This window comes from Herpailurus yagouaroundi, unplaced genomic scaffold (assembly GCF_014898765.1).
Source record: "Herpailurus yagouaroundi ecotype Mexico unplaced genomic scaffold, PumYag 142, whole genome shotgun sequence".
Lineage (NCBI taxonomy): Eukaryota > Metazoa > Chordata > Mammalia > Carnivora > Felidae > Herpailurus > Herpailurus yagouaroundi.
The window spans coordinates 24,309,636-24,336,120 of NW_024412397.1; the positions used below are offsets into that span (position 1 = coordinate 24,309,636).

The window sequence follows — 26,485 nt, forward strand, 5'->3', positions numbered from 1 at the left end:
AAAGGAAAAGGAAAAGGAAAAGGAAAAGGAAAAGGAAAAGGAAAAGGAAAAGGCAAGCTGAAGCTGACAGGGAGTAAGTAATCTGCACCAGGCCACAAAAGTACCACCATAAGGTACAGAATTGGACTCTGAAATCAGTCTTTCTGGCACCAAAGACTGGTTTGTTATCACTCAAGCAGTACAGTTTTTAATATATTGACGAGAACTAGAACACCTCCAGAGGGACACACAACATAAAGTGTTCCCCAAACTAATGTGATTAGGAAATCCTTCTGAATGAATCTATGCTTGAGACTAGCTTTCCATGTAACCCATTTTGAGAAACACTGTCAAATGAGTCAGAGATAACCCCATGGCAGATAGAAGGAAGAAGGAAGAAAAGCTAGCTTATGGAAACTGTGCTCAAAGAATTATTAATTAATAGGGACACATAAATTAAACTTCGGTTTAATAGAGGGCACCTGGGTGGCGCAGTCGGTTAAGCGTCCGACTTCACCAGGTCACGATCTCGCAGTCCGTGAGTTCGAGCCCCGCGTCGGGCTCTGGGCTGATGGCTCAGAGCCTGGAGCCTGTTTCCGATTCTGTGTCTCCCTCTCTCTCTGCCCCTCCCCCGTTCATGCTCTGTCTCTCTCTGTCCCAAAAATAAATAAAAACGTTGAAAAAAATTTAAAAAAAAAAATAAATAAACTTCGGTTTAATAGATATCATTTCTTTACCTCCAGATTCGTAAGTTCCAGTTCATGGCTCATTGCTGTCAAATAATATTTGATATAACATTCCAATCCCCATACCTTCATGTAGCTAGGTTTTTAATGCTTGCTGCAGAATTTGACTTACCCAGTAGTTCAATTCACATCACTAATTTTGACAAAGTATATTTACATTGGGAGTATGTATAGGTTTTAACTTGCTGTGTATTTCAAAAGGCCTGAGATTTGCATTTTGGGGGGAGATAATTTTTCACTGTACAGGACTCAAATTTTTTAGTATCTAGCATCCCTGGTCCCTACTGACTAAATTCTAGTAGTACCCCTCTCCAGCCCCCGAGTCATTTTGACAAGAAACATCCCCATAATTTCTAAGGGAGTGGTATCACCCCCAGCCGAGACCCACAGGTTTACAGCAAAGCAGAAAGTTCCATAAAACAATGACTGAAGATAAACACCTATCTTGATCCTGCATTCAGTATTCCAGCAAACAAATACAGATTTAATATGCTACCTTCAATCCTGCATGTCCAATGTCTCATTACATTTCTCTGTATTCTGTTAATAATATGAACAGATTCAACAAACTGCCAAAATACCATTTTTAGCCCAAAGGGCCAATCCCTATATACTGTGCCGACAACAGCGATAAACCTGGGCAGAAGCTAAGCCCAGGATTGCATGGGGGTACTGGCTTACACCTGAGGCAGCAGCCACAGAACAAAAAGTATACCTGAACAGGTTATCGTTTTGTCAAATTTGGGCTTTAAGAAGGATGCTGGTTTTTTTCTTTTTAAAATGGTTTATTATCCAAAAGCTTGCTCCCTGTCACTGCTGAATCAGCTCAGCAATGCAGCTCTATCCTTTTTTAGGGTGGTTAGGACCCAAATAATTTCAGACCAAAACTAGAAGCACAACCTCCAACTACAACAACCAACTTGGCTGTTGGCTCAGGAACATATTCACAGACATGTCAGTATGTATTCCAGAACCCGGGTTTCATTTCTTGATCGGAATGCCAATCACCATAAAGTCTTCTGCTAGAGTCACTTCTTGGAGATCTAACACTGATTCGGCTTGCTTTTTCAGTTCTACAATCCCATCTGTTTCTCCTTCTCTGGCCAAGGCAACTGGCTTGTACCTCTGACTGAAGTGAGTCAGAACTAGCCTCTTTGCTTGGCACAACTTTGCAAATGCTGCTGCCATCTGTGGTGTGCTGTGGCCGTGCTCCTTTGCTTTGTCCATCTGGGCATCATCTAGGGTTGCTTCATGGATCAACAGGTCTGCTTCAAAGCACAGCTTCACTCCTCCGTCACCCACAACCCCAGAACAGTCACCCAAAATGCAGATTTTTCTTCCAACGATAGGCTTTTTTAAGACATCTTGGGGAGAAATTGTAACTCCATTTTCCAGAACAACAGAAATTCCATTTTTCAGCTTCCCATAGGCAGGACCTGGCGGCACACCTAATGATGGAGGCAGATAACATCACATCATGGGAATGGAATTTATGACTTGTTAAGAGAGTCTGTTTTAACAGCACCAAAATGGAAAAGGCATCCAATTCTTTTCATAATCGTTATAAATATTTTACTACTTGTGGAAAGCTGGAATATTTATACATTTTTAAAAGTTCAGTGTTGGCTATTGATGTTAGTGATGCCCTAGTACTTAAAACATTTCCCAAGCACACATGTCAGATGAGTTTTAAGCTTTTAAGTCCTACTAAGACCTTCTTAGGGTCAAGCTATCAGCTTTGATTCTCGGCTGTGAACAGGAATAACAGTTTTTGAGGCCGCTTTACTTAACAAGCTCATCTTTTGAGTAAATTTAACGAGTCCATTTAAATAATGACAAAGTACCTACAGACTGACTAACTTAATTAAAAAAATTGTTTGAGGGGATTGTTTGGATCACAAGATCAAGGAGAACTTCTGGCAATCATACATAATCTTCTTCGTAGGCAGGGCAGTTCCATGTTTACCAAATTAGGTTTGGTAAAACTTATATTAATTATCTTACGTTAATATAGAACAACACCTGATGATCATCACTCTGAACAATACCTATAAACAAATAGAATGTGTTCGCTAATTCCAGCATACATCATATTTAAAGTTTCCCAATATAATAGTATTTCCACAGCTTTTAGATAATAGAAATACCTTTGGCCTAAGTCACTTTTCCTCATTATTTAGCGTTTTGTTTTAGTTGAGGAGGAAGGAAGAATTTGCATAAAGAAACAAATCTAGGGGCACCTGGGTGGCTCAGTCGGTTAAGTGTCTGAATTCAGCTCAGGTCATGATCTCAGAGCTTATGAGTTCGAGCCCCATGTTGGGCTCTGTGCTGACAGCTCGGAGCCTGGAGCCTGCTTCAGATTCTGCGTCTCCCTCCCTGTCTCTTTCCCTCCCTGCTCGCACTCTGTCTCTCTCTCTCTCTCTCTCAAAAACAAGTAAATTTAAAAGAAAAAAGAAACAAATCTACAGAAGATACCATCATGCTTTTTATAGGGTCTACATGGCCATGACAAGGAAGGTGGTGATGCTGGAGGTATAAAGGACCTGGACACTGCTTCAAGAGAGGTGCTGAAGATCCTCTCATGCTTGATGGCCTGGCAGGGAGGAGGTACACAGCCTCAGATGGGGCCCAAGTCTATCTCTGTATGCTTGTTTCCACCTATGATGAACCCAGGCATGTAAAACAATTGAGACATAGTATTCTGAACATCAAATTAATTTAATCAAGGTTGAATGAGTAGGCAAAGTTGATAAAGAAAGAAAATCCTGAAACAAAGAAAAGTAGCTGGTTGCAGTTGCAAGGTTAAGAACTCTGGCAAAAATTCTCAGGCCAAAGATGTCACTGAAAGCATATTTCAAAAGGAAGACATGAAAAAATAAAAGCCTAGACCTAGGACAACAACAACCACCCTCCCAAGCAAGATAGCATTAGCTGAAGATAAGAGAGACTAAAAATGTGGATCCAGGGGGCTGAAGAGAAAAGGATTCAAGTATATATTTGGATTTTGGTCTGAATAGCATCTTTTGCCCTCAAGAATTTCCCTTAATAAGCAGACTTTGGGCAAAAGAAATAAGTGGAGAAATGTCAGTTTCGGGCCTGGGAGAAAGGAAAGGAAGGTTATTATGACACTTCTAACAGCTTCAGCTAACAACAGCTCAACTGATAAGAAGAAAAAGAAGAAGAAAGAAAACCACTTACCGAGGTCTTTCAGTTTCTGTGCATTGAGTTTACCTGGTCGTTTCTTCTCTACGACTGAAAACCCAAAGGAGGGAATTCGGTGAAAGAGGCGAAATGCTTTTACAACAAACTGTTCATCATCAACCAGAAGGTATGAGTTTTCTTCTGAGTCTAGTAGGATAGTTCTTCCTTGTCCCTCTTTGGGAAGACTGTCTGTTTTATTCACGTGCGTAAATTCTTTTAGTTCTTCTGTTGGACACTGATCTGCTGTAGGCACCAGCTCATGGACCACGTAAGGGAAGATCAGCTCTGTGTGAGAGAGCTCCATGGTTCTCCAGATAAATTCCCGAAGCCCGGCAGGGCCATAGATTTCAATAGGCTGTTTGGTAACCACAGAGCCACTCTGCAGGCTGATTGTGCAGAGGAGGCCAGGAAGGCCAAAGAAATGGTCTCCATGAAGATGTGTGATGAAAATCTTGGTAATTCTCCCTTTTGATTGAGGCAGAGAAAAAAATTTGGGAGTTTTTCCAGAAATAAAAACCTATACAAAGCTACTTGAAACATGTGTAACAACTTACATAGAAAGCAGCAAAATGAATTTAGAATTCTATTTATTATCATAAACATACTTCTTTATATTTTTCTACATGATTTCAGAAGCAAGACAGGCTTTATGTTTTAACAAGATCTAGATGTAACTTTTTTCATAAAGCATCTTCAATTTACATAGTATTGCAGTTTTAAGAGTATTTTCCTACATATCTTCTTACAGAAAGAAAGGAAATAGAAAAAGAAAAGGGAAGAAAAGGGAAACAAAGAGAGTGAAAGCAAAGCAAAGCAAAGCAAAGCAAAGCAAAGCAAAGGGAAACAGGGGCACCTGAGTGGCTCAGTCGGTTAAGCGTCTGACTTCAGCTCAGGTCATGATCTCATGGTCCGTGGATTCGAGCCCCGTGTCAGGCTCTGTGCTGACAGCTCAGACCATGGAGCCTGCTTCAGATTCTGTCTCCCTCTCTCTCTGCCCCTCCCCCACTCATGCTTTGTCTGTCTCTGAAAAATGAATAAACCTCAAAAAAAATTTAAAAGCCAGAAAGCCAGAAAGCAAGCAAGCAAGCAAGCAAGCAAGAAAAGGGACACAAAAAGTGTACCAAAATAGTTCACTTAAACTAGATAGGCCTCAAACGTCAAAAGCATCTGACAGTTACAGTGCCCTCTACTGTTCCCTCCCGAAACAAATGTTCCCCAGGATCCAACTGGACCAAAGCCTGAACCCAAAACTGCCGTGTAAGGACCCTCTGCACTGGACAGAGATGAATTAACCAAGACAGAGCCTGCCTGTCTGAGTGAGGTTGAAGGGGGAGGAGGAAAAAGAAGATGATGAGACAGGAGGGGGAAAGGAGGACGCAGGAGAGGAAAGGGGTGAAGAACCCAGAGGGAAGGTGGGCAACAGATGCTAGAATGTAGATCAGAGGGCAGATCTCCTATGGTATTATGTCAACGTACATGTGCCCATGCCTTCTTTTCAACGTGAGCTAACACGATGGCTTTTTCAGTACATATTGGCTTAGGTCGTAACTTGAATTCATCAATGGTAAACTGAATCTACTGCTGGTATGTGGCATGATGCCACATTAGCATTTCTCTGAGATGCGCCACAAGGCATTTTAAAAGTAACAATCCCAATTAACACAATTTTAGTATAACAGAGGCTTCTGCTCCTAGCTCATGGCCCATCTATTTCAAGTATTTGATACCATAAAAGAACAGGAATAGTTTATTGTAATGTGATTTATCCTGTGACATCAAGGCGAAAGTGTTCTCCAAGTAAGTCTTTCCTGAGTTAATACATCAAACCCAGGCCCCATGGCAGAGAACAACAGTTGGGCAGAGGCTGATCTGAGATCTGGAGAACCCTGAGGCACTCCAGAAGTATCCTCAGTATGCTCCTTTTTGTTTTCTCTTTTTAGTCCCTGTTGTTGCTGTCTTTTGACTTCTTGGAACCCATTCATCACCCCCCTTCCTGCTGTCCGAGCTGCCAAGACACACATAAGTGTGACCTGAGGCCTCTGCAGACAAAAGAACTAGATAACTAGAATGGCTATTGAGTCATGATCTCCACGTTGACCTTAAAACTGCCAAGTGAGACTTTCTGGGCCCTCTCCCTATCTGGTGTAAAACAAAGCCAAAACTGAACACCAAAACAATCTGTGAGTCCAAAGCAAGTGAGACAAATTAAGTAAGTCAAAATTGCTTCCCACAGTTATCACAGGTTCAGGGAAGACAAACATTTCATTTCAAGAAACTTGATTTCAGAAGGAGAAGGAATAGCAACCTCAATTATCAAATTTAGGGGATGCTATCAAATGAAGAAAGCAAAGTGCATGAATTTCCTTTCACTTGCGAACAAGAAAATTACAGGGGAATATGCCATCCATAGAGAAGTGGAATTCTAAGGATCCCCTAAGCGATGACACAGTTATACTTACTGCCATAGGAAAATATCTGCAACATATTATTGTTCAGTTGAAAAAAAAAAAAGCAGGTTACACCTAATATGATACTGTTTATGCAAAATTGTACACACACACACACCAAATATACCTATACCTTTAACATATATACATCTATAAAATATTTACCTATAAGGGGGATTTTAGGCTTTTTTAATATTTTTCTGCTTTGTTTGAATTTTTACAATGAGAATGTACACTTTTTAAAATGTCTTTATTTATTTACTTAAGTAACCTCTACACCAAGCGTGGGGCTCGAACTTATGACCCCAAGATCAAGAAGTTGCATGTTCCTCTCAGTGAGCCAGCTAGGTGCTCCCTAAGTATACTTTTTATAAACATTTTTTCATCATACTTTTATAATACTTTTTATAATCATTTAAAAAAATTGTTTAACGTTTATTTATTATTGAGAGACAGAGAGACACAGAGCGTGAGCAGGGGAGGGGTAGAGAGAGGGGGAGACATAGAATCTGAAGTAGGCTCCAGGCTCTGAGCTGTCAGCACAGAGCCCGACGCGGGGCTCAAACTCACAAACTGCGAGATCATAACCTGAGCCGAAGTCTGTCGCTTAACCAACTGAGCCATCCAGGCGCCCCCTTTTTATAATCATTTTTAAGGGAAAAAGAAGAAAAGCTTAAGCTCACTCTTTAAAATTATGAAAGATGGGGCGCCTGGGTGGCGCAGTCGGTTAAGCGTCCGACTTCAGCCAGGTCACGATCTCACCGTCTGTGAGTTCGAGCCCCGCGTCGGGCTCTGGGCTGATGGCTCAGAGCCTGGAGCCTGTTTCTGATTCTGTGTCTCCCTCTCTCTCTGCCCCTCCCCCATTCATGCTCTGTCTCTCTCTGTCCCAAAAATAAATAAACGTTGAAAAAAAAAATTTAAAAAAAAAATAAATAAATAAAATAAAATAAAATTATGAAAGAAATAAGACATGACAAACCTATTACTTGTTAATCAGATGCTTGCACATTGGGGCCAAGGAAGCTTAAAAGAAGTGTGTTTAGATAAACAGAGAGCACTTCCTTACAAAACTCATAAGAGGAGGAGTATAAGCTGACAGGGTTTCAATGAATCAAATAACAGGTCCACATTGGGTTGACAGTAACCAAGATGAATTGAGGGTGCTGCATTCCAGTTTGAGACTGAGGGCTTTTGAAATGCTAAAGAGTCATAGATAATATTCTAGGATTACCATCTCACCCTCCTCTCTGAAGCCAGTAATCTTTTTAGCCAATACGAATTTCGTAAACTAAAGATTCCCTTAGACTTTATTTATTTTTTATGAGGCTTAGCTTTGCAAAATGTTTACTTAAAACATATATAATATAGCTACAAAATATAAAATATTAGAGAAAGGTACTGTAACAGATAGACGTGAGGTGGTACCCATGGCCCCTGGCTCCTGATGTTCATATCCTTTCACAATTTCTTCTCCTTGAGTGTAGGTGGGACTTGCAAACTGTTTCTAACCAGTAAAATATGGCACAGGGATGCAGTGTGATTATGGTGATTATGTTATGTTACAAGACTCCACCTTGCTAGCAGACTTGCTCTGGCGTTTCTTTGCCCTTGGATGGCAGTAAGGAATCGAGCTACCACAAAGGAGAAACCCACATGATCAGGAACTAGAGGAGACCTCTAGGGGCTGAGGCAGCCTTAGTCCTGCCAACAACCTATGTGAGCTCTGAAGCAGATTCTTCCCCAGATGAGCCTCTGATGAGACCTCAGCCCCAGCCAAATACAGAGTGCAACCCAGTGAGACCTTGACTCAGAGAAGACAGCCAACCCAGGCCCAAACTCCCTGACCCACCGAAACTATGAGACAATAAAAGCAGTAAGACACTAAATTTGTAATCTGTGATACAGCATTGGTAACTGACACAGGTATTAAATAAAAAGTAATGACTAATCCCCACACCCACACCTCTAGTACCCACACTTAACAGTTTCTTGTTTCTGTTTTAATCATCCCACCACCTCAACCCCTACTCTCTAAAATGGGGTATTACTGCCTCCACGCCAGCCTGCTCCTCCCTGAGAGTTCTCATGAAAGGAACCTCTGTGTGACCCAAGGGAAATAAAGTATAGTACCTGCTATACTAAGACCTCAGGGTCTTAGGCTGAACTGTGTACACCTCAAGGCCACGAGTCCTAAGTGAAATGCATTAGTTCCTTCCTCCAACAGCTCCTTTCCTGTCTCCCTGTTTAGGTCTCAGACACCATCCTTGTAACTTGGAATAATCCTTCACTTCTTCACATCCTAGACATTCAGTCAGTCACCCACTCCCTGCTAGGTCTACAAGTATTTCTTAAATTGAGTCTCATCTTCATCCCTATCCCTACACCCTCATCCTCTCTCTCTTCTCTCAGATGAATGTAACTGCCTTAACACTGGTCTCTCCCAGTACATCTGCCACGAGAAAACTCTGTCCCTAACACATAAATCAGACCATATCATTCCCCTGCTTAAAAACTTTTAATGGTTCCTTACTGCCAACAGAATAAGAAGGTCCAAATACCTTAGCAAACCACAGAGAACTTCATAATCTGCCCTCACTTTTTCAGCATTTTTACCTCTCATTTATCCTGGCCAAACATGTCACTTCTCTCCTAGAAACTCGATTACTTCTTGCTCACTTTTTCTGTTCCTTGAAAGTCCATCCCTACTTTTCTCCCCAGAGAAACTTCTAATCATCACTTAGATCCTAGCTGTATTGTTACCATCTCTGGGATGCTTTCTCTGAACACACAGTTAACGTCCCCGTCTTTTGTGCTCCAAAAGTATTTAGAAAACAGATCCATTATTCTCTTTATCACATTACATTATGACTACTTACACATCAGTTCCCACCACTAGACTAAGAGATCCCTGGACGCTAGAACTAACTTTCTTATAGCCATCAATGCCACACACTGTGATGAATCAGAGGAATAATTTCAATAACTTCCAGTTAACAAGTTGCAGTAAGTGAGAGGGACCATACTAAGTGCTGAACACCTTATTCATGCGTTAACTGATCAGATATTTACTAGCCCATCTACTAAGGATATAAATGATCCTTGGGCTTACTTTATCATACAGGGAAAATACAGCGAACACAGAAACAACTATTTAAATAACAATTTTAGATATTGATGCTAAGAAGTCAATAAAAATAGACAAAGCAGTAAAATGCCTGAGAAGAACGAGGAATTACTGAACTCCAGGGGTTCAGGGAAAGTCTCTGAGGAGATGGCATCTGAGCTAAGCTTTAACTGATGAGAAAGAAACAATCACACAGAAAGGGGATTATTTTATGTAATTTTTACAACACCCCTTTTAAGCTGACTTGAGTTGAGTTTCTATCCACGTTTTAAGATAAGGGGCTCAGTCGGTTAAGTTTCGGACTTCGGCTCAGGTCATGATCTTGTAGCATGTGAGTTCGAGGCCCATGTCGGGCTCTATGCTGACAGCTCAGAGCCTGGAGCCTGCTTCAGATTCTATGTCTCCCTCTCTCTGTGCCCCTCCTTTGCTCGTGCGCGTTGTCTCTCTCTCTCTTTCTCTCTCAAAAATACATAACATTAAAAAAAAAAAAAGATAAGGAAAATAAGCCTTAAGTTTGTTGATCTGCTAAGGCCAAAAGCCAAGACACTGCTGGGACTGCAACCCAGGTTGGCCTGACTCTAGGCCAAGGCTTTGCGCCACTGTACTCCTCAGTCTCCCTGATGCTGGGCCTTTGCACGTTCATCTCCCCAGCCCAGCAAATCCCTCTACCTCCTTCAACGACTCACAGGTCACCTTCTGTGAGAGGCCTACCCTGATAACCTCACATGAAAAAGAACACCTCACTCTTCTGAATGTCTATTACTCTTTGTATCTTCTCGTGATACTGACAACCATCTCCTGGTGGAATCATGTACACTGTTCCTTTGCTTGCGTAGTCTCCATCTAATATGCCTCATGTATCCCAACCCATCCTCCACCCCCTAACCCTATATAAATCCTTGCTCTCAACATTTACAGTACGAACAAGTAGATAAAGTTCAGTGGGGGAGGCTGGATGCCTGAGGGTCTTCCAAACCTTGCCAGGGCTCTAGCACTGAAGTGGGATGCAACTGTGAGGGCTGTTTCTGAGCAAAAGCCTCAAGGAAAGCCAAGAAAATGAAGCAGAGTAAGAGACAGTCTTGGTGAGAGAGTTGAATGCACACTAACCTGCTTTAAGTTGGCTTTTCATCAGCTGTGTCTGAGTTCCCTCCCCACAGTCAAAGAGCCAGCACTCGCCCTCACACCGAAGGACCAGAGCAGAGGCACCCCGGGTTGGGGATGGGTATGCTGCACCCGTACCCAGAAATGTCACATCCATAGACATCTTCCACCCTGCAATGAAAAGATTACCCAGGGATTATTACACATCACTGCTCGATATCACCAAAAACAGGTCGTTGTGAGATTTACTGTTCATTTATCTTTTCGTTATTCAGAAGAGACTGGGTTCTTATACAGAAATCCCAAGTAAGATTTGAATAACTCTTAGTGAGTTAAAACCACAAGTTACCAAACCTTGGATGGCTGCTCACACGTAGAAAAACAAACAAGTTAAAAAACTGCCAGATCCAGGGGCGCCTGGGTGGCGCAGTCGGTTAAGCGTCCGACTTCAGCCAGGTCACGATCTCGCGGTCCGTGAGTTCGAGCCCCGCGTCGGGCTCTGGGCTGATGGCTCAGAGCCTGGAGCCTGTTTCCGATTCTGTGTCTCCCTCTCTCTCTGCCCCTCCCCCATTCATGTTCTGTCTCTCTCTGTCCCAAAAATAAATAAACGTTGGGAAAAAAAAAATTAAAAAAAAAACAAAAAACTGCCAGATCCAGTCAATTAAAAACTGTAATTGAATCCCAACTATGTAATGTTCTGGAAAAGGTAAAACTATGAAGACAGTAAAAGACCAGTGGTTGAGAGTGGTTTGGGGGGGAAGGAGGGAAGAATGAATAGGTAGAACACAGGGGGAAATGGGTATTCTCATATGTTACTACTGGCAGAGGTGTAAACTGCTTTTATGTTTGGGAGCGCAATTTGGCAATATATATTACCAATAATAATGATGCTATTAACAGTACATTTTAACTCAGCCACCCTATTTTGGGGAATCGACCCTATAGAAATAAAGGACCTATGTACAATGTTTCTGGTGGTACTTTTAAGGTGGCTAAAATTTGGACACGGTCTGAATATATTTCACCAGGACAATGACTGAATATTTTACTGTACATTCCTACCATCAACTATTTATTCTGCAGTTAAGTCAGCTCTGTAACTCTTGTCCTGGAGGGACGACAATGAGAAAAGTTACAGATTTTTACAACATCATTTTTACAATGCCCCAAACCTCTGCATTTATATGAGAGAGAAAGTCTGTGTGTAAGGATACACAGCATATTGTTCATATTGGTTATCTCAGGAGTGATTAAAATGGTGATGGTGGGGAGCGGTCATTAAGTTTTCTTTTAAATCTTTGGATTGGTTTTCATTGCAATGAGCAGCATCTGATGACTTTATTTTATATGTTTATTTCATTTATTTAATACTGATTATTAAAAAGAAATGGGTCACAAGGCCGAACATACTTTTCTAACTACACATCACCGAATCTTCCTTTCCGTTTGGGGACACAGTCAGCCCTCCCAAACCCCCCCCCGCCCCCCCCCACCTCACCCACACAGATGGTACATCTCTCCAATTCATGCACAGGCTTTAGGTTATGCTACTGTCCCTTCCATGTGTTACTCCACACTTCTACTTCCAAACTCAAGCATTCCTCTGATAATTAGGTAATTTGCAGAGGCTTTCCTGTTGGATTGCAGTTTGCAACAGAGATGGGAATAACACAATATAGAAAGTCAAACATTTTAAAAGCTAATAAATGCAGAAGGAATAATAAAATATAATCACTCTGCAATCCCTAACAAATAATGGATCTAGGCCAATGGTACAGAACTCGAGAGCATATTAGAATCACCTGGAGAGCTTTTAAGACATATCAATAATTGGGTTCCATCCCAGAACAATTAAAAAGGAAATTCTGCGAGACATGTGTTTTAGTATTTAAAAAAAAAATTCTTCCCCTGTGATTCTAATGTGCAGTCTGTTTGAGAATCACTTAGTGAAAGGCTCATGGAGAACTATAATGGATGGATCAGGCTGACCTGAATTCACTAGCCAATTAGTCAAACTTAACAAAATAAAATTTTATTTTGAAAAATTTCAAACACATACAAAAGTAGAGAGATTAGTATAATGCATTACCACATGACCATCGCCAAGCTTCAACAAGTATCAACTCATGGCCAATCTTGGTCTATATCCACCACCCACATTCATATCCAAGAATATTTCATAAGTATTTATCCAAGAATGCTTGTTTGCATGGTATTGGGTACTCCCATCAGGAAGCACATGCTGTCTGAACGTCTCTCTTCCTGATGTTTAACAACTACTAATCATTGCCTGGGTTATTTCACTAGAGGTTGCCAAAAGGTGATATTCTCTGATTCCTTCTGAAGGCATCCTTCTGTAAATCTCTGGCCAATTAGTTACCCTGCAGTGCGATTTGTACAGAAAAGGCCCACTGACCAATCTTAACACCACAAAGAGAAACAAGACCTTATATAACTCCTGGTGGGCTGCAATAGGAGGTACACAATAACACTATGAGGTTTTCTTGCCAAAAAGTAGGACCTGAAATCTGAAAAAGCCTGTAATCTAAATACCAGTTTATTAAAGGACAACACAGGGATGGAAGAAGCAAAATCCAGTACGTAGGAATACAAATAGGTTGCTTCAACAAGTAAAATACAGAGGAAAAAAAATAAAGAGGGATGGCATAAGGAGATTAAATGAAATATAAGAGATGTCAACCAAATGTCATGTGTAGCTTGTTTGGATCTGGATTTGGGCAGACTGAAAAAGAGAACTGGGAGAAAAAAGAGACAACTGGGGAAATGTAAACACTGACTGGATAGATGGTAACATGAAATGCTTATTAAATTGATATTTTAAAAAGGAATTATTGTGTTTTATAAATGCAAACAAGTATTTAATAGACAAAACGGAACATTCAGATTTGCTTTCAAATTAATCTAGTGAGGTGAGCATAAGAGTCACCCAACAGAGTTGGGAATTCGGTATAGTATCTTGTTTCAATGTGTGGAAGTTTCCCCAATAAAAAGTTAAAAAATGAGTCAAATGATCAAAACCCACCCAGTAGGTCGGAAAGTAATCAGAAATTACTTTATTTACAATGGTTCATGTTTTGTGGCATGCACCATTCTATGCACCAGGAATTCAATGTGACCAGACCGGATTTGGTTCCTGTCTTCTTGAACATAAAACCAGCCACTTGCTTTCTCATGGCTATGATCCACCTTGGACCAAGTGCACATTCCGGTGGAGAACACAGCACACGACCACAGTACTGTCACCTGACACTCCCGGCCAGTGGTTCTCGTCCCGGCAGGATATCCCAATCACCTGGTGATTCTGGGGACTCAGCATTGGGAAGGCTTCCCAAACGATTCTAAAGGCTGCCGGGTTGAGAACCAGTTTCCATACAGGCAGCGCCAACCCTGCAATCACCCTGTGATCTAGGTAGGGCGCATACTGCCTTCCTCCATTTTGGAAATGAAAGAACCGTGGCCCGGAGACAAATAGATGCCAACGCCGAGTCAGGGCCACAGGCCAGGTCTCCGACCACCAGCGAGCCCAGGCTCGCCCTCAAGTCAATGTCAATTTCCCAAAGGAGGGGTGGGCGGGGGCTCCCGCCTTGGGGTGGGGGTGGGGGGGGGTGGAGGACAGACTAGGCGCGTCCACGTTCCCGGGCGCTCCCCGGGCCTGGGTCCTCCATTCCGGCCCGGCCCTCGAGTCCGGAGGAAGCGCCCGGGCTCGGCCCACAAGGCGAACGCGGACAGACGGCGGCGCAGACCCTGGCCCGCCCCTCTCCGGCGCTCCCCGTCCCACTCACCCACTACCCGAGGCCCGCGGCAGGAGCCGAGGGAGGCGCAGGCCCGCGGCAAGGCCCAGCCGTCCACCGGGCGGCGCCGGCGCGGGCGGAAGTGCCCCGCGGGCTGTGGCCGCGTGTGGCCGCTCTAGGATGCGCCGGAGGTCCGCGCTCGGTGGTGCCGGGTCTGGCCTGGCCGGGCCGCGTGGGTGGGCTCCGCACCGATGGTAGGCGCCCTCTAGGTCCGCGTGGGTACCCGTCGGCCTTCATTCGCCCGCACAATTCTCTGGGTAAAGGTGGTAGCGGTCACCTGTGAGGACCACAGCGCCCAAAGGAGAAGCGTGTAACGTTTTCCAGCGTGCTCCCAGATGAGTGTTGTCCCTAATGCTTTGTTGCTGCATATGTTTGTGTAATTTCTAGTCTTGCGCTGAAATCTTTCTTTTAATCACTAAATCTAAACGTTTAAGCCTACGATGCCTTAAGAGAAAGCAATGTGCCTTTGAATCAGAGTTCATAGCAGCATTACTCTAGATCCTGAGAACTCCGTTCTATTCCACTTTATTTAGGGATACACAGGATATCTGCTTTCACACAAACATTGCTGGTGTGTTCTCTTTGTGCACAGCATAGCCTGCTGGACACGACAGCGAAAAACCCAGACGTGCTCTGTGCAGAAACTGCACGTGGGGATTACCACAAGGGCAAAAAACTTGGCTTAAATTCCAACTTAAAAAAAAAAAAAAAAAAAAGGTATCTTAAGCTCCTATGCAGTGCCAGATGGCCCTGAGTTTTGCTAGACATACTTGAGATGGTCAAAGTATCCAACAGTTTCATAACAGGAATAGAGGTGCTGGGACTGTGGGGGTTTTGGAATTACCAGGAGAGAGGACTCAAGAACCCTTTTGCCCCACCCCGACTGTTTTATCCAATAGACCATGGCATAATTTACTTTTTGGCTTCTTCAAAGCCTTTATTCAAGTATTAATTGAGTTCCAGCTCTGTGGATGGTATTATTTTTGATGCTGAAATAATTTTTTGAGTATGTCATAGTCCCTGGCTTTAGAGCATACACTGAGGCTGGAAAAATATGTCTTGGGAAGCCACCAACTCACAATATGAGGGAACAAACAAGAAGACAAAATGAGGGGCGCCTGGGTGGCGCAGTCGGTTAAACGTCCGACTTCAGCCAGGTCACGATCTCGCGGTCTGTGAGTTCGAGCCCCGCGTCGGGCTCTGGGCTGATGGCTCGGAGCCTGGAGCCTGTTTCCGATTCTGTGTCTCCCTCTCTCTCTGCCCCTCCCCCGTTCATGCTCTGTCTCTCTCTGTCCCAAAAATAAATTTAAAAAACGTTGAAAAAAAATTAAAAAAAAAAAAGACAAAATGAGTGACAAAAATATAGAAAAAGAGAGATGACTAGATATGCAGTTAGTTAAGAAAAGGAAGGGTTTGAGCTGGGTCCAGAAGGATGGTTGAGACTTGGATTGGTATTTTGGAAAAGGAAAAAAATAAGTTGGATTTGGTCATGTGGGGTCTGCCTTGGCAAAGTATTAAACACCAGAATGTGAACTTTATTTATCCTGATACTTGCTTAGCTCAGGAGGGCCCAGGAAGACACACATCATTCTACAGCGAGGTCTTGGTCACAACTCAGCTACGGGTTACCCACAGCAGTACCCTCCATGGACTTATCTGCCCCAGGACTTCCTGCCTACCCATCAAGGCTTCCTACAACTCCTCTTCCCAACTCCTCTTCTCTTCCCATTAGAAAATCATGGGTAGAACTTTTTGCTTATTTTTAAAACTTTCCATTATGGGAAATTTTAAACATATAGAAAAGTTGGGAAAATGTCTAATGAACTTTAATGAATAGTGATCACTCACCTTCAATAGTAACATCTGGTCCATCTTGTTTCACCTACAACCAACCCTTCCCCCTTCAAAAGCAACAAAAACCTGGATTATTTTCAAGCAAATTCCAGACACAATATTACTTTATCTATAAATAGTTCTATAAGCATTTAAGAATCCTCTGTTGGGGGGCGTCTGGGATGGCTCAGTCAGTTGAGCACCTGACTCTTGGTTTCCCCTGAGGTTATGATCTCATGGTTTGGTGAGTTTGAGCCTGGCATCAGGCTCTGTCCTGACAGCATGGAGCCTGCTTGGGATTCTCTCTCTCCTTCTCTCTCTGCCCCTCCCCTGCTCATGCTGTCTCTGTATCTCTCAAAAATAAATAAATACACTTTAAAAAAAAAAAGAATCCTTTTTTTGGTAAAGTCTTATCACTATATAATGATAGGCAGTTGAGTATATAAATATAAAAGATAAATTTTTTGTTATATGATCATAATATTATCATAAGGAGACAATAATTCCTTAATATCAAATATCCATTCATTGTTTAAATTTTCCTGATCATCTCATAACTTTTTGAGGCTCATTTGTTCAAATCAGAAAATAAAAATACACAATAAAAACATTAAAAATCTCTTCATGTTATTGTCTCCCCTGAAAAAGTTAGCAATTCCTTCATCTAATTTGTTAAAATACCCAGTTATTTATTAATATCATCTAATAACTGTTCAGTGTTCAATTTTCCCTAATTATTCCCAAAGAGTCTCATATGTAGTTGGTTTGTTTGAACCAGGATTCAAAAAAAAAAAAATGTTTAGACTGCATTTAGTATGAGTTTCTAAAGTTTCTGTTAAACTTTGATGGTTTCTTTTCCCTCTCCTTTTTTCTTGCCATTTATTTGTGGAAGAAATTGGGTTGCTTATACTCTAGATCTAGTTTCCGAAATTCTGGACTTGGCTGATTCCGTCTCCATGTAACGTGTTTCTCTATCCCATGCATTTCCTATCACATGGGAGTTAGATCTAGAGGCTTGTTCTAGGCCTTTTAGTGGGCAGAGCTAATAAATACATATTTTTTAAAGTAAAATAAATCGGGGCACCCGGGTGGCTCAGTCGGTTGAGCATCAGACTTCAGCTCAGGTCACGACCTCACGGTCTGTGAGTTCGAGCCCCGCATCAGGCTCTGTGCCGACAGCTCAGAGCCCGGAGCCTGCTTCGGATGCTCTGTGTCTCTCTCTCTCTCTCTCTCTCTCTCTCTCTCTCTCTGTCAAAAATAAATAAACATTAAAAAAAAAATTTAAAGTAAAATAAATCATGAGTTCATACTGATTTTTTCAATTCAGTTACAAGATTACAGAGTTTTTACTTAATTTGTTTAGTTTTATACTGATGTCACTTAAATAAAAAATCTTGTTTCCTTGGGACCCTTGGGTGGCTCAGTCAATTGAGCATCCGGCTCTTGATTTCAGCTCAGGTCATAATTTCATGGTCATGAGATTGAGCCTGGCATGGGGCTCTGAGCTGGATGTGGAGCCTGCTTAAGATTCTCTCTCTTTCTTCCTCTGCCTTTCTCCAACTCACATGAGCGCTCTCTCTTACTTGCTCTCTCTCAAAAAAAAAAAAAAAAAAAAAAAAATCTTGGTTCCTAATGACATTAACATAATTTGATTTGGCTCCAGGAGAGTAACTTTAGCAAACCACTGTATATATCACAGTAGGTATATACAGTCAAAAACCTATTTTTAGGTTTCTTAAGAATTATTTTTTTCAGGGCACCTTGGTGGCTCATTTGGTTAAGCCTCTGACTTTGGCTTAGGTCTTGGTCTCATAGTTTGTGAGTTTAAGCCCCAAGTTGGGCTCTATGGTGACAGATCGGAGCCTGGAATCTGCTTCAGATTCTGTGTCTCCCCCTCTCTCTGCTCCTCCCCAGCTCACACTCTGTCCCTCTGTCTCTCTCAAAAATAAATATTTAGAAAAAAGAAAAAAGAATTATTTTTTCCATGTTGTTATGCCACCAACCTGATATACAGTTAGATTTTTTACTTGTTTTCCATTTTTAGGTACTGCTTTTTAAAATTTGTTTTAAATTATGTAAATTACTTACATGGATTCCAAAGTCAAAATCATATTCAGAAAAATATTCCTTCCTTCCATAGGTGACACTTTACTTTAAAAAAATATTTTTAATATATTTTCTTTATTTATTTATTTTTTTTTTTTCAACGTTTATTTATTTTTGGGACAGAGAGAGACAGAGCATGAATGGGGGAGGGGCAGAGAGAGAGGGAGACACAGAATCGGAAACAGGCTCCAGGCTCTGAGCCATCAGCCCAGAGCCCGACGCGGGGCTCGAACTCACGGACCGCAAGATCGTGACCTGGCTGAAGTCGGACGCTTAACCGACTGCGCCACCCAGGCGCCCCTATTTTCTTAATATTTTATTCATTTTTGAGAGAGAGGGAGAGAGAGCATGGGAGGGGCAGAGACAGAGGGAGACACAGAATCCAAAGCAGGCTCCAGGCTCTGAGCTGTCAGCACAGAGCCCAACACAGGGCTTGAACCCACAAACTGTGAGGTCATGACCTGAGCCTAAGTCGGGCACTCAACTGACTGAGTCACCCAAGCGCCTTGACGCTTTACTTTTTTAAATTTATTTTTTATTTTTGTCACTGGGGGGGGGGCCGGGCAGAGGGAGAGGGAGAGAGAATCTTAAGCAGGCTCTATGACCAGTGCAGAGCCCAATGCGGGACTCCATCCCACAACCCTGGGATGACCTGAACCGAAATCAAGAGTCAGATGCTCAACCAACTGAGCCGCCCAGGTGCCCTGGTGACACTTTATTAAAATTAGTTTTAGAGGAACTTCCAGTATGACAGCATGAGGTGCCTATGGGCCCATTCCCCAGGAAAACTGGTTAAAATGATAAAAACAAAATCACTTCAAGTCTCTGGAAATTGTCCTAAGGACATTCAGCAAATGAAGAAACATTTATTCAAAAATTCTACCAAAATTCAGCAGAACAGTGAGAGTTTATTGTATTTGAACTGAGACCTGTTTCCCCCCTTTTCTCTCCCAAATCAGTGAGACTGAACCTCCGCGCCAAACTGGCACAACCAATAACACAAGACTCCTTGTCCTCCCAGCTCACAGTCAGGGGGCTGTCTTCCAGGAAGGGCTAGTATATCGGTGTTTCTCATGCTGCCCCCAGCTACTGGTTGGTGAAGCTAAATTCTAGGCAAGTGTAGCGAAGAGACAGGATGGAGGCTTTGGCTTAGACGTGGCTTAGCGAGAGTATAAGGGTCCTGATTGCCCTTGGCCTGGCTCATAAAGTGGTGGTTCCATGAGGGAGAGGCCAACCAAGAAGACCTGAGGTCTCTACTCTACTCCTCAAGGGCCCAGTTCCTAAATTGGGGATGTCACTGAGTGAGTAGCATGCCATTGTCTCCAGTTCCAGAGCCTTGGCAAAGATGCTTTGCCTGGGGGGAGAAGCAGACCTAAAATCTACCTGTTAGGGGCATTAGGTGGCTCAATAGTTTGAGTGTCCAACTCTTGATATGGGCTCAGGTCAGAATCTTATGGTCATGGGATGGAGCCCTGTGTTGGGTTCCATGCTCAGCATGGAGCCTGCTTAAGATTCTTTCTCCCCCTCTCTCTCTGCCCCTCCCCTGCCTACACTCGCTGTAAGAAAAAACAAAAACAAAAACGTGTATTTTGGGGCACCTGGGTGGCTTAGTTGTTTAATGTCTGACTTTGGCTCAGGTCGTGATCTCACAGTTTGTGAGTTCGAGCCCCACATCAGGCTCTCTGCTGTCAGCAAGAGCCCACTTCACATCCTCTGTCCCCCTCTCTGTGCCCCTCACCCAGTCATTCTCTCTCAAAATAAACTTTTAAAAAAATGTATCTTTTAATCTCTTCCACCGTGTTAGTTTCACTTGCAATAGACAGTGGAGACATTCAAGCTTAAGGGCACTTACAAAATGAATGGAAATGATGGTGAAAGGGAACTGGGAGGAGATTGGTAGAATCATTAGACATACAGGCTAAATTGTCAGCAGCTAGTTTTCCTAATAAGGGACAGTGGGCACAAGACCATGGAAGGAGCCTACCTGAGGTCAGAACAAAATTCAAACAGTAAGAGAAACTGTCCCTTCAAAGGAACTCAAATTTGATTGCTTTAGTCTGTGGGGCAATCTATGCCCTGGATATTGTTGAAAATAATAAAGCAATCAGCTGGCAATCAGAAAGCTTAACAGATTGGTATAGTTAGGGAAAGAGACAAAGAGAGCCCTGTCAAAACACTGTCAGCCCAGGATGACAGTGGGCCTAAAAAGACTGTGTCTCCTAAGGGCAAATATCAGAGGCTTAACTCTGTAGGCAGACGGGGTTAGGGGAAATAGGCTCCAATAAAAGAATCCAGCAGTCATTAAACAAATAAGCAAGCAAATAACAATAACAAGTTTCAGAAGTGGTAGGTGGGCAATACCCAGACTTGCTACAATATATTACCTAAAATATGCATTCTCCAACAACAACAAAAACAATGTGGGAAATATAAAGTGGAAACTATGACCTGTATAATAGAAAGTAGGCAACAGAAACTGCCTGTGAGAGTGACCCAGGTGTTAGATTTATCAGACGAAGCTATCCAAGTAGCCGTTATAAATATGTTCAAAGAACTAAAAGAAATCATGATTAAAGAAGCAAAGGGGGCACCTGGGTGGCTCAGTCAGTTAAGCATCTGACTTCGGCTCAGGTCACGACCTCATGGTTCCTGGGTTTGAGCCCCGCAATGGGCTCTGTGCTGACAGCTCAGAGCCTGGAGCCTGCTTCAGAGTGTGTGTCTCCTTCTCTTTCTGCCCCTCCCCAACTCACATTGTCTGTCTGTCTCTCTCTCTCCCTCAAGAAGCAAATACATTGAAGCAAATACATGTGAAAAAGCAAAAAGCATCAGTAAAGATGCACTCCTTGCAGCAAGTGATTTTTGGAAAGAAGTTCCAAATAGCACATCTCCTTGGCTACCACAACCCTGTATCAGGATACAAATTTCTTCCTCATTCCTTTTTACAGTTATCTAATACTGAATGGATTATACTATAGTTTTTCCAGTCAGTCTTCTGGGTTGTTTAGTCTTTTGTTAGAATATGTGTATAAGTTATTTTTTTTTTATTTTTGCAAGTGTATCTTTGACATAGATTCCTACAAGCGGGATGGCTCAACTAGTAACTACATGTATAATTTTGCTAGACAATGCCAGAATTACTGCTCTGGATGTTGTGTCATTTGCCTCGCGTTAGCAACGCATCAGAGTACCTTTATCCGGAGAGCCTCACCACCATTAATGTTATCAAAGTTTGGGGGTTTTGCCAATCTAACATCTTAGTGTAGTTGAAATTTGCATTTATCTTTCATGAGCTATGTTGAGTATGTTTTCATAAGTTTAAGGGTCATTTGCATTTTTTTCTGTGAACATTTTGTGCATATCTTCTGTTCAGTTTTTTTTTTTCATTTTAATGGTCTCTTTCTTCTGAATTTTTAGGTGCTTTCTATATATTAGGGATACTAACGTTTTAACTGTGATATATGGTGCAAATATTTTCCAAATTTGCCATTTGTCTTTTTACATCGCTTAACAGCATGAACTTTTGAGTCAAAAGACAGTTTCAGCCTGGATTTTTTGTGTCTGCTCTTGCCTCAAACCTTTGTTATAAAGGCTAAATGGTGTTTGTTGAAAATGCTTTGTAAAGTGTTATTCAAATGTGAGTCATTCCAAAGTGATACCTAGCACATCTAATAATATGATTTATACACGTAGGAGAAAGGTGACTTCTCTTTTTTCTCTCATTCTCTGGTTAGAGGTAACCTTGATGTAATATAATAGTGGTCTTCTCAAATCAGTAAACTAACCTACCTATCATTACATCTACAACTGTAACTGACCTGAAATTAAGGGGGAAGGTTAATGACTCTAATCACAAATTCGTAAAAGCAGTGGGCAAGTTTCAGAACCCACAAAGTGATAACATGGCAGACTCCATGACTTTATTTTTATCATTCAAATTATATTTGGGAACTTTTTTGCTCATCATTCAATTATTTGAAATCAAGCACTGCTTAAACCTATATAGAGAAGGAGCCCCGAACTGGGTGAGAAAGAGATTTTGAGACTGCAAAATACATACAAGACATGACCCAGCTCTTGACTTGCTCAAAGTATTGTTGGATGGGCAAATATGAACACACTTATAAGTAGTTGACATCTTAACTGGATGTCAATCAGAATTATTGGTTACAAGCATAGAACCAATTTTGGCTAATTTAAATTACAGAATGAAAGCAGAGTGGAGAGCCCACAAAATTGACAGAAACCATGAACTAATGCAAGCAGCAGAAACCACATGCAAGGTCTTGCCTCAGTCAGTATCCTCTTAGGGCACTGCCATTGACCAACCATCATTTGATCCTTGACCACTGTTCTTGCCAGCCATGAGGTAGGGCAATGGAAGATCTTCCCCCACTGGCTTTGGCTTCCATAGAGGAAGAAAGCACATTCTATCTACCCTGCAACACTATACATAGAGGGGAGGTGATAAGTTCCGTGGAGAAAAATAGGGAGGAGAGAGAATGCTGGGGAGTTTGGGCTGCAATTTTTAAAAGGGTAAGTTAGAGGGGTGCCTGGGAGGCTCAGTCGGTTAAGTGTCTGACTTCGGCTCAGGTCACCATCTTGTGGCTCATGAGTTCGAGCCCTGCGTCGGGCTCTGTGCTGACAGCTGGGAGCCTGGAGCCTGCTTCGGATTCTGTATCTCCCTCTCCTTCTGCTCCTCCTCCGCCCACACTCTGTCTCTCTCAAAAATGAATAAACGTTAAAAAGAAAAAAAAGGTGAGTTAGAGAAAGCCTCACTGAGAAGTGACATCTGAGCAAAGACCTAAAGAAGCAAGTAGAGCAAGTAGAGAAGAAGCAAGAAGCAGCAAGTAGAGAAGATGATGTCAAGAATGTTCTTGCAGAGGATGCAGCAAATGCCAAGTTCTGTCTGGAGTTTGCTTGGGTGCTCAAGACAAGTATGGCTCAATTAGAGCAAGAGAGCAGGGAGGGTAGCAGGTGAGGTCAGAGAAGTAGGAAGTGGTGGTGGAGGCAGTGGTGGGTGATCACGAGGGACCTTTTGTGGCACCATAAGGACTTCGGCTTTGCCGTTTAGGGTTTTGAGCAGAGAAGTGACTCCATTTTATGTTTAAAAGGGTCACTTGGGGGCGCCTGGGTGGCTCAGTCGGTTGAACGTCCGACTCTTGATTTCGGTTCAGGTCATAATCTCAAGGTTCATGAGTCTGAGCCCCGCATTGGGCTCTGTGCTCACAGCACGGAGCCTGCTTTGGATCCTCTGTCTCCCTCTCTCTCTCAAAAATAAACAAATGTTTAAAAAAAATTAAAAACAACCACAGAAAAAGAATATATTTAAGGATAGAGCCAACAAGAATCGCTGATGGATTTAAGGTATGAGAGAAAGAGATGGGAGTCCAGGATAACTCCAGGGCTTTTGGCTTGAGACACTTAGGTAAAATTGGAGACGGGGAAGAGAAGGCTTGGGGGAGGAAGAACAGAAGTTCTTGGCCTGACCATTGTGGTCAGAGTGGCCCTGCCTGACACTGACGTCCTGTGAGCTGGGTAACATTCAACAGGAGAAGACGGAGGCCTAGCCATGAGCTCCTAGCAACAGCGAGGCCAGCCAACGAGGTGGGGCCAGCTTCTGGATGTCAGGAGCTGCTGTTTCTCTCACCTTCTCAAGGTACCTGGGGAGACGGGGGAAGGGGAACTTGGGACATTCTCTTCTGTTGGGTTTTTCTATGAGACAGGAAGCAAGGCTGTCTGCCGTGAGTGGGGATGCAGGAAGATGTCCGAGGTCTGATGCAGGGAAGGTGTCAGTCACTGGATGCCCATCTTAAAGTTAGTGATGATGACTGAGTGAGACAGCCAGCACGACTGTAATTTTCTGCAGCCACGTTCTGCTGTGTGGGCTGTGCTCAGAGTAGGTGAAGAGTAGTTGACATAGCGTCAGATGCAAGAGGTCTGAATCCTAGCTTTGCCATTTTGGTAGCTACGTGACCTGCAGGGCTCTGTACCTGAGAGTCTACATCTGCAAAACAGGAAAAATAGTAGTACCTACACCTCAGAAGGTTGTTTTGAAGGTTAAATGAGTAAATAGATATCAGGTACTTAGAACAGTGCCTGGCTTAAGGTAAGCACTCAGAACGTATTAGCTGTTCTACCATTTCCCCCCTTTATCACAAAATCAATGTACAATCTTTCCTGACTTGGTGTTCTAACATTTGGGTCTTGCAATGTGTATGTAGTGGGGGAGAAGGGATAAGGAACAATTCTGTTAGTGCTATGATTAAATAAGGAGATAAAGTAGGAAGCTGAACAAAAGGAAAAGTTGGTGAGCATGAGTAGTGCTCCACGTGTGAATCTAAAGCTAAGCCCAGAGCACTCCCAAGGGAGCAAGTGTTTTGGGGTGTGTGTGTTTTAAGGTTTAAGATACTACCGAGTTTTGAAAGTGCCTCTAAAAACAAGGTCATAACACATTTTTTATGCATGGGAAGTTTTACTAAGAAAATACACACGGGGCGCCTGGGTGGCGCAGTCGGTTAAGCGTCCGACTTCAGCCAGGTCACGATCTCGCGGTCCGTGAGTTCGAGCCCCACGTCGGGCTCTGGGCTGATGGCTCAGAGCCTGGAGCCTGTTTCCGATTCTGTGTCTCTCTCTCTCTCTGCCCCTCCCCCGTTCATGCTCTGTCTCTCTCTGTCCCAAAAATAAATAAACGTTGAAAAAAAAAATTTTTTTTTAATTAAAAAATAAAAAAATAAAAAAATAAATAAAAAAAAAAAAGAAAATACACACATCTCATTACAATTTATGTACCTCAAAAGAGAAAAAACAATTCACATCATTATGGAGTGTTTACAGATTCCTGAAACCATCTGTAATAAGTCAGTCTGGTATAACACTCTACACAAGGCTTTCCCCTTAAACTGGTAATTCCCTTAAGCAATTACCACAAGATTATCCCATCCTTTTATCTTAAATGCACAGGTGAGAAAGGCTAAGCGGTCACTTTTGTAATGCATGATTCCCTTGAAATTAGTAATTCATGCTTGGGATGTTATCAAAGGGAACACAGTATCAATTGCAAAAATATGGTTTTAATTTCAGTTAACTTTAAAGGTCATTAGGCAAAGTATAATAAAACATTAGGCAGAAATGCTACTTTGTCAAATATTTAGCTAAAATAGGTCTAAGAAATTCCTTATTCCACACATACATTTTTATATTTCTACTTTTTAACTCTTAGCTTTTTATCCCTGTCACTTTTTTTTTTTTTTTTTAAGCAAGCTCCACACCCAATTCTGGACTTGAACTCATGACCCAAGATCAAGAGTCACGTGCTCTACTGACTGAGCCAGCCAAGCACCCCAACTGTTCTCAGTTTTTAATGGAAGGAGTTACGCATATTATAGGCATATATACATGCCTATAATACAATAGTTATCAGTGTATCAAAATATCATTGCCTCAAGATATGGAAATGTATCTCACAATTCAAATTCACATTGGCAGAGGCACCAAGTGTATAAGCATTATTGAAACTGGATAGCAGTGAGAGCAATTGGTGGTTATGGAAAGATTATCAAATCAAAAGTGTTAGTGAACTAGCTCTTGAGAATCTTTGATATAAGTTATCAAATTCAAAACAAAATCTTTTATGGTTACATCCAGTACTTAAAATGCTGAAGACTAACACAACAGTGTTATATTGTATTTGAGTTATATACGGGAACAAAGTAAAAATCAAGTAAACTGATAAAACACATTTAAAAGGACCTAAGTCTAATCTTAGAAGAACACGTGAGTTTTCATCTGAAATAACAGTTCTTGGAGACAATGTATTTAAGATCCAGATAAAATCACCCATCACAGAGGCCCTTCTTCCTTGAGAGGGGCTGAGGTTAAGAGCCCTGACTCTGCTACTCACCAGCTAGGACCTTGCGCAAGGCATTGAACCTCTCTGTGCCCGTGGCCTTTCTAAAACAGGTGCAGTGACAGGAGGTGATTTGCGAATGAAGTATGCTGACGCCTATTAGATGCTTACAAGGAGACCAGGTACTATCCATAAAATTGACTTTAGCATTATTTGTTAACTGTACTTACCTAACATGTTGGTGACATTCAATGACTCTGTAGGAATCAATGACTTATTAGGATATACAC

At 42.2% G+C, this 26,485-nt stretch overlaps 2 protein-coding genes across 2 annotated transcripts in view; both read right to left on the reverse strand.

Annotated features, from left to right (window-relative positions):
- Positions 1–10,712, reverse strand: part of SMAD4 (SMAD family member 4) — a 111,386-nt gene extending 100,674 nt beyond the window's left edge. Inside the window, exon 1 of the mRNA XM_040478805.1 lies at positions 10,605–10,712. The gene's annotated coding sequence lies outside the window, so the exon portion shown is untranslated. The remainder of the gene's footprint in view (positions 1–10,604) is intronic.
- On the reverse strand, positions 684–14,517 carry ELAC1 (elaC ribonuclease Z 1). The gene is made up of 4 exons (XM_040478808.1): positions 14,402–14,517; positions 10,605–10,769; positions 3,924–4,391; positions 684–2,173 (listed from the first exon to the last, which is right to left on the reverse strand). Exons 2-4 carry the CDS (start codon positions 10,759–10,761, stop codon positions 1,707–1,709), a joined length of 1,092 nt encoding a protein of 363 aa, XP_040334742.1. The 5' UTR covers positions 10,762–10,769; positions 14,402–14,517; the 3' UTR covers positions 684–1,706.
- Between the last annotated feature and the right edge of the window lie 11,968 nt (positions 14,518–26,485).